The 8,000-nt window shown below is 46.4% G+C and overlaps 1 protein-coding gene across 5 annotated transcripts in view; it reads right to left on the reverse strand.

The window, feature by feature from the left end:
* LOC310808796 (receptor-type tyrosine-protein phosphatase beta-like) overlaps positions 1 to 6,751 on the reverse strand; it is a 7,363-nt gene extending 612 nt beyond the window's left edge. Inside the window, exons 1-11 of one of the 5 annotated variants that reach the window (XM_083675885.1) lie at positions 6,548 to 6,751; positions 5,813 to 5,900; positions 5,524 to 5,677; positions 5,175 to 5,265; positions 5,012 to 5,088; positions 4,520 to 4,654; positions 4,111 to 4,233; positions 3,815 to 3,975; positions 3,168 to 3,303; positions 2,726 to 2,790; positions 1 to 2,585 (exon numbers count right to left, since the gene is read on the reverse strand). The exon at positions 1 to 2,585 is cut by the window's left edge and continues 612 nt beyond it. In XM_083675885.1, coding sequence (XP_083532011.1) covers positions 2,357 to 2,585; positions 2,726 to 2,790; positions 3,168 to 3,303; positions 3,815 to 3,975; positions 4,111 to 4,233; positions 4,520 to 4,654; positions 5,012 to 5,088; positions 5,175 to 5,265; positions 5,524 to 5,658 — 1,152 coding nt within the window. In that variant the 5' untranslated portion in view covers positions 5,659 to 5,677; positions 5,813 to 5,900; positions 6,548 to 6,751 and the 3' untranslated portion in view covers positions 1 to 2,356. The other 4 variants (XM_083675889.1, XM_083675887.1, XM_083675888.1 and 1 more) reach the window with 4 other exon arrangements.
* Positions 6,752 to 8,000: the final 1,249 nt, after the last annotated feature.

Raw genomic sequence — 8,000 nt, forward strand, 5'->3', positions numbered from 1 at the left:
GACGTCGCTCAGGGTAAAATCCTCAAACTAGCGTTTGATCGACAGATCGCATTTGGAAGCCGTTTCGCATGCCCACACGTTCGTAAAGGTGATCTGGACAACACAAATTGGTGAAGTGTCCCTTTTGAGTTGACACGCATATATGTTTGTTCTGCTCAGAAACGCAGAAATGTTGTATGCACATCTGAACACACTGCTCATTCTGAACTGTCACCCATATAGAGATCACATGCCTTATCCATACACAGGTGATTAGTTCATATGCCTTAGAGAGCACATTCTCCACAGCCCTCCCATCACATGACTTTGCCAAAGGAAACAGTTGCCTGCCTGTTCGTTATGCTGGACATGGTTTCTTATTTAAGCATTACTATGGTAACTGTTGTTTCTGCTCACCAACAGTCTGAGGAATAATATTTGTACATCTATTTTATGTTGTAATAATCTGTAATATGTTTTTATGGTCTTATTTCACTGGTGTTGAAACCAGACTGGTTCCCTGCTGCTTAATCCCTCATTTCAATTCCTCATATTTTCCCTCTCAATTATAATCTAGCCTTTAATCCTTTTGTTTTTTCTGGCCTCGGTGTTGCTCTGACCTGCACAGGTAGATGGGCACTCCTGAATGCTCACGTTCAATTGGTTGTCCTTTGTCTATTTGCTTACAATCTTTCTCTCTCTCTCTCTCTCTCTCCCTCCCTCCCTTCCTCCCTCCCTTTCTATAATAATGTGCAGTATAGAGAGTGCACCAAGGTGTGGACACATTGAATGGCGCTTGGACTATAGCGCCCCCCTAAAGGACTATTTCATCTCAGTGGCAAAACTAATGAGTCATGGGCCCTCAAGCTGTCATGACCAGGCTTACATTCATGGCTGGGGAAGCCTGGGAACTGCAATCTCTAATGGACCTCTGTACAACACAGTGCAACTTAGTCTGCAGTTACCTGCAGTCACCACAAGGGGGGAAAGTGAACGCCCTCCTCCACTCTAGCCCCTCTGCCCAGGACTGTGGAGCCAGGTATCACATAAGTATTACATGACGGATGAAACATACCCAAAAAGAGACGTGGGTTTGGATTTATGGCTCTGTGCTTATTTGTATTATTCCCACATCTCCTCTATGTACTGTAAGCAATGTCACAGTTGTTTAAGGAGAATGGTGGCGCCTGTGCTGTGGTTTTGAAACATGAACGTTTTGTACAGCGACCCTGCCATGTGTTTGTGTGTTTTTCTTATGTTTGAATGTCCGTATGGAAAGGCTACTATCTTGAAGTGACATTCATGGTGAGCTGAGAGATGAATAGCTCGATGTAATATCATTATTAGTGCTTAATTTGTTCATTGAGTTTGTTCAGATTTCAAATGTATTTATAACTCAGTTGATAGAATGATATAAAACAATGGGTCTCCTTCGGGGTAGATGTGACAAATGAACAGGCTCAGACACATATTTAAAAAGGGAAACATTTAAAAACAGATTACGCAATAGAGCATACAAATCTTTGTCCAGCAATGTTTGACACTCACGCCTTCTATATGACACATCTATGACATATTTCGCTAAAGCAGACTGAGCAGCCTTTTTGAGGAATTAGCACCACATAAATAAAGGCATTTCAACAGAGATTTGGACTGTATACGACTCTACCTGACACAGGCAGAACTGTAAGGCAGTCATGTGAAGTGTGGAGTATGTGTAGTGTAGTGTGTAAGATTAGTGTGTCCTCCAGCACATTCTGGGATATATTTCAGGTATTTGTACCAGTATCTCAAGGTTCTCCATGGTTGGTAATTCGAGCTGAAGGAACAGGTTTAACCGGAGAGGCTGGTTCTCTCTGGGACTGAGCTGGGGAGCTGTTGCTGTTGTCTCCTTTGTCATCTCTTTTATCACATTCAGGCAGCCTCAGGCGATGTTCGTGTCCTCACAGTCAACTCCCTCACAGTCAACTCCCTCACAGTCAACTCCGTCACAGTCAACTCCCTCACAGTCAGGTCCCTCACAGTCAACTCCCTCACAGTCAACTCCGTCACAGTCAACTCCCTCACAGTCAGGTCCCTCACAGTCAACTCCCTCTCAGTCAGGTCCCTCACAGTCAGGTCCCTCACAGTCAACTCCCTCTCAGTCAGGTCCCTCACAGTCAACTCCCTCACAGTCAACTCCCTCACAGTCAACTCCCTCACAGTCAACTCCCTCGGTACAGAAAGTACAGTCGTCACTGCGTCCTCATCCTACCTGCGTACGTCCTTCAATTAGATTGGGTGTGTGGATGAGGGTGTGTCTGTCGATTGCGTGTGTGTGTGTGTGTGTGTGTTTGTGTGTGTTTGTGCTAAGGGGTGTGTAATTGAGCATTAGTCCTCAGGTGTTTGAGCGGGGATTAGCATGCATTGAGGAAGGCAGCAGTCTCCGCAGTAGGTTCCCAGGGTGGAACAGCTGCTGCACGGTGCTTTGTGTTTGGGCTGGTGTGTGCTGCTCCTGGGGCTGTCTCTGTCTCGCCCTGTTCCCTCGACTGGAACGCCCGGAAGAGCTGTGGGAACGGTCCTGGGCCTGATTAACTTGCGGAGTGGCACCCTGACTCTGCCCACTGCTTGGATATAAGGGTTGTATTAATGAGTCAAATCGGTTCTGAACGTAATGTGCCTGACTGCAACAACGTTGATTTAAGTTTTTGAGACATCTTGTCAAGTTTGTTGATGTGTTTATTTTAAGCATGGGTAAGGTGCTTACCATGTGACCACAGTCCCTCCACGCAGCCAGTGCAGCAGACACTGATAGACGAATATATACTGCTTCTGTGTACACACATGTCTGAGGTCATGAAGATGCATATAGTAGTTTTACAGTAGTTTATATGGTAATTTCACAGTAACAGAGCTTTGTGACAGGCTGAGCTTTTGAACTCAGATATAGGACATTTACCATAGGGAAGAAGAGAGAGAGAGAGATGAACATTCTCTAACAGAAAACTCGGACAGCAGAGGGGTTATAGCCACAAGGCGTGTACTCTACGACAGTGATTATTCAGGAACCGTTTTTTTAACAAACATAAACTGAAAGCCTGGGGATGAAATCCACCATTTGGGAAGTCGGTTTGGGAACAAGTTATTAGCTCCAGATGAATCCCTTTCCTAGTGTATTGTGGGTACTGTAGTACTAGTAGCAGACTGACCAGGTTCTGGACCATCATGACTCTGTGTCGACGTAGGTCTTCCACCGCCGCTCTCACGTCAGGCGGGATCCCACGCACACACAGCTGCAGCAGCCAGAGCAGCGCCACAAACGTCCCCGTCCGCCCCACACCTGCACTGAGAGAGAGAGAGAGACACACACACACATACACAGAGGATTAGACCACAGACTTATAAGAGATCATTCAATCCATTTTTGTACATAGATACACACAATTCTGACAGACACAGAGCTACGCAGGGAGAAAGAGACACATACTCGCATGTTACTGCATTGAACCATGCATATCTTCCGCCGTAGGTTGAAAACCCATCTCTTCAGGCTACATCTTAACAGTCCCTCCTAAAGACCTCTTCACCCCCACTACCCCCCCTCTACTAACCCTAACCACAACCCCAGAGACCTCTTCAACCCCACTACCCCCCTGTACAAGTTACAAAAAAAAATAAAAAAAAGGCTTCTGGCATTACGACTGCCAAGGGCCCCTGGTGTGAGCATTGATTACTTTGTCTTATGACGACTGTTGGATAGATGATTCACTTACTGTCAGTCGCTTTGGATAAAGGCGTCTGCTAAAGGCCATGAATGTAAATGTAAAAAGATGTGTTCAGGGTTTGGAGTTCTGACCTGCAGTGCACGACGGTGGGACCCAGGCGTGGCATGGCGTCCAGGTGTTGACGCACGTTCTCAGTGAAGGCACAGAGAGACGAGTGGTCCTTGGGGACACCCCGGTCAGGCCAAGCAGGGTAGTAGTAGTGTGTCACTGTCCTCCCTACTGGACAGCCCCTCTGAAACGCAACAGACACACACAGACACACACACACATGTTAATATCATACCCGACACACACACACACACACATGCACACACGCACACACAATATAACCGGTATGACCAGCATCAGAGACTTGGTGGGGATTTACCTGTCGCAGGTGAATGGAGGTGATGAAATAATCTAGAACCCGTTTGCGAGACATTGTGGTCACCTGGATCGTCCCATGATTCACTGTCCCTCGGTCCAGAGGCCAGTACGGATCACACAGCATCTGTCGAAATATTGCAAAACGTATACAAACCACACACACACACACACACACACGCGCACACACACACACACACACACACACACATCAGTGCACAGTGCAGCACCCACATCAACAGGGCCCGAAATGTGTTTACAGTGAAGACTACATAACTGGGCTTGAATTCATTTCTATTTCTCAGTAACACAGTAACAGCATTCTGAAGCCTTTATATACAATAGCAGTGTTGTTCAGTATAGCCAATAGGTCACTCACTATCAAAATGGAGTGCCTGCTGTACCTCACTCACCACGTCCTTCTGGTGCAAAGCGGTCACCATGATGATTACCGTAACATTCTGCTCCCATACCATCCTCCAGAAATCAGCCATGGTGCTGTGCAAAGGCCCCTGGGTACAGATGAAGTCACGCTCTGTACCTCCGCCCTGAGGAAGGGCAGACACAGCTTACTAGATTAGTCAGGCAGACAGACAGACAGGCAGGCAGGCAGGCAGGCAGGCAGGCAGATAGACAGATAGACTGACAGGCAGGCAGGCAGGCAGGCAGGCAGATTGACAGACAGACAGGCAGGCAGGCAGGCAGGCAGACAGACAGATAGACATATAGACAGGCAGACAGATAGGCAGGCAGACAGACAGGCAGACAGACAGAGAGAGACAGACAGACAGACAGACAGACAGACAGACACAAACAGCCATACAGACATGTAGACAGGCAGACAGACATATAGACAGTCAGACAAACAGATGGAGTGAATTGGCCTGACCAAACTGAACACTCACAGGGACATAGCTAGCGTTGATATAGTCGGAGTGCAGCTGGGAGTCGAGCAGTGACAGCCTCACCCGACAGTGGTCATCTGGAAACAAAATGTGATTGGTGAGTAATCTGATACCTACAGTGGAAAGGGAGTGTGAGGGTGTGTTGTTTCTAACAGAAACTCACAGGGTAATATGTAGGGGTATCTATTCTTCTGTCTGTTGACATCCAGGTCTCCAGCCCTGGCGGTGAGCTCTCTGCCAACATCATTCAGCTCCTTTAGAAAGACAGAGAAGCAAAGGGATGCTAACCACACGTTGAAAGCTCTTGAACGCTTCTCAGTCAATGAATCAGTCAATGAATCAACTGCCAGGCAAAAAAGGAAAGCAGTAGTAAGAGAAGAAGAAGAAGAAGAAGAAGAAGAAGAAGAAGAGTATATGTCTATTACACAGGTTAACACCTGGCTCCTACACATGTACATCCAGAGTCTGATGCAGGGCAGCTGATTTAAATAGCCCTGCCGGCTGAACTTTACCTCAAACTCCTGCCGGTAACCACTGTTGTCCCTGGCAGCAAGTGATTGACAGCGCAGTTGGAATTCCTGTAGGATGTGTGCCCGTGAAAACGCTCTTATCCTGTCAAATAGCATTGCAGCATTGTATGTCCACATTGCTCTTCATTTCATGCACCTCGTTTGGATAACAAGATAGCAACAGTATACTTTTATCTATCGACCCATCAACAATCAGTTATCATCCAAGCCAGTTCAACAGAGACTAAAAGGCAAGCCATCCATTCCCACAGTGACATTCACTCTTCCTCACCTCATGTTTTGTTAAGAGGGTGTAGATCAGGTGAAGCTCCCTCTGGGGACCAATAGCAGGGGTGTATTGTGGTGGGGTGTTTGGTAGCCTAGTGGTAGAGTAGATAGACATACAGTATGGCAGGGTGAATCCGTGAGGTCTTCTGTGTTCCTCCTGTGGTAGAAACACACATTCCTCTGAGATGGACATACATTCAGAAGCAAGTCACGAAATGTCCAATGGAATGTTCAACGAAATGTCCAACCCTCCCTAAAGCTAGTCCCCTCCCCTGCTAATTAAAGAAGAATTTGGGCATAGTGCTCCACCAGAATACTATGTCACACCAAATACACACACCAAATATCTTCAAATAAGCACATACATCATACATACAAGCACAAACAGATGGCCATAGGTAACACATGTTGAAAAGTAGAATGGTTTATATTTGTTGGAAATGTGCTGAGGCAGACAGACCATAACAAGCCTGTATGTTTCCACTTTTGAACAATAAATCCGAAGGAACAGAATCAACTAGGGGACATTTTGCCTTAACACCCAAAATACTTCCTCTTGTTTTCATTAACACAACCCAACACAACCTGGCAAGTACACTAAAACAACCTGCACCAACAAGTTTATGACACAATAACAAGGAGTTTTTCAAGGAGTTGACCCAACAAGGAGTTTTTCAAGTTTCAAGTTTCTTTAGTTAGAGAGAGCAGAGGTTGTATGCCACTGTCAGGTATAGTTTACCTTTGTAAATGTTCCTGAAGATCCTATAACAAATCCTGAGAGTGTATCACAGAACAAACAAACGTTCAGAGAGGAATATGGGTTCCCTTCATGGTTCCTCTGTCCTGTGAAGTTGTCTGGCTTCGATTATGAGATCATGTCCACCATCCTCTCTCTCTTTCTCTCTCTCTCTCTCTCTCTCTTTCCGTCTCTCTGAAAGACTGAAAGGTGCCCTAGGCAGGAGAATGGGGGGTGGAGACACAGGACAGAGAGGCGGGGAGAAGGAAACAAAGAGAGAGGGACGGTGTGATTATTTGCTTATTTGTTATTTGTGAAGATTTTTTAAAACTCTGCCATTAACATTAACATTTCAACCTTTGGCAAAGGCTATGCGTGCACACGCACACGCACACGCACACGCACACGCACACGCACCTTGATTGGTGGAGAATTGGATGAGGCAGGTTGCAGGAGGAGAACCAGAGGAATGAAGGAGTAGAGAAGAAGGAGAAGGAAGAAAGTGATGAGGGGAATGGAGGAGAAGAGTGGAGAGGGTGAGGGTGAGCAGGAGAGTGAAGAGAGGGAGGAGGAGGGTGAAGGAAGAGAAGAAGGACGATGGGGATATAGAGCAGGAGAATGGACTTGATACAGTTCCTGATGCTGGCAAGGGCTGAGTATGGCTGTAGGAATGACAAGAAGCAGAATATGGAGAGGGAAGCCCCACACCAGAGGAGGCTTATGGGCCAGATACAGGAACTGGAGGCAGCCTGCAAGAGACACTTTGAGGAGATAATAGAAGAACAGTATCTTGCAGAACCAGGGGGAGAACCTGAACACACACACACACACACACACACACACACACACACACACACACACACACACACACACGACCTTGCTCAGACCCCTTGGTTTGCCCAGGCCAGCCTGTCCGTGCTGAGGGACACCAGGACCCTGAACTCCCCCACATCACCTGTCCATCGACCCGCTGAGGAATACTTCCTCTTCTGCCGCAGCCCCTGATTGGTCCGCATCGACCCCCTGTCCAATATATCTCAAACGTTTTTGAAAAAATAAAGTTTGAAAAGAAGAGATGTTTTTCTTTTCTTTTTTTTTATTGATTATGCTCAAATCATCTATACACGTTAATTTGTTTAATAGCATATAAAGCAAGTTACCTGTACATAGACTATTGCCGTAGGCCTACTCTTTGATTTGTTTCAATTGTGAACAAAATGCTGAGCTGACATAGATTACTTTGTCACAGATTTGACAGCAGCAAAAAGGATCTGCATTTTCAACATGTCCTGATGGGCAGGTCAATGATAACAAGGACAGTTACTCTCTTTGATAATATCAAAGAACCTAATATCTAATATCAAAGAACCTGCCTCACGCTTTGCGCCACCTTGTGGCCCACAGTGTCACTGTTGTCATATGTCGCAGGCGTGCCCGCAGCGCAGTCCACGTACAG

This window comes from Argentina silus (assembly GCF_951799395.1).
Source record: "Argentina silus genome assembly, chromosome: 8".
Lineage (NCBI taxonomy): Eukaryota > Metazoa > Chordata > Actinopteri > Argentiniformes > Argentinidae > Argentina > Argentina silus.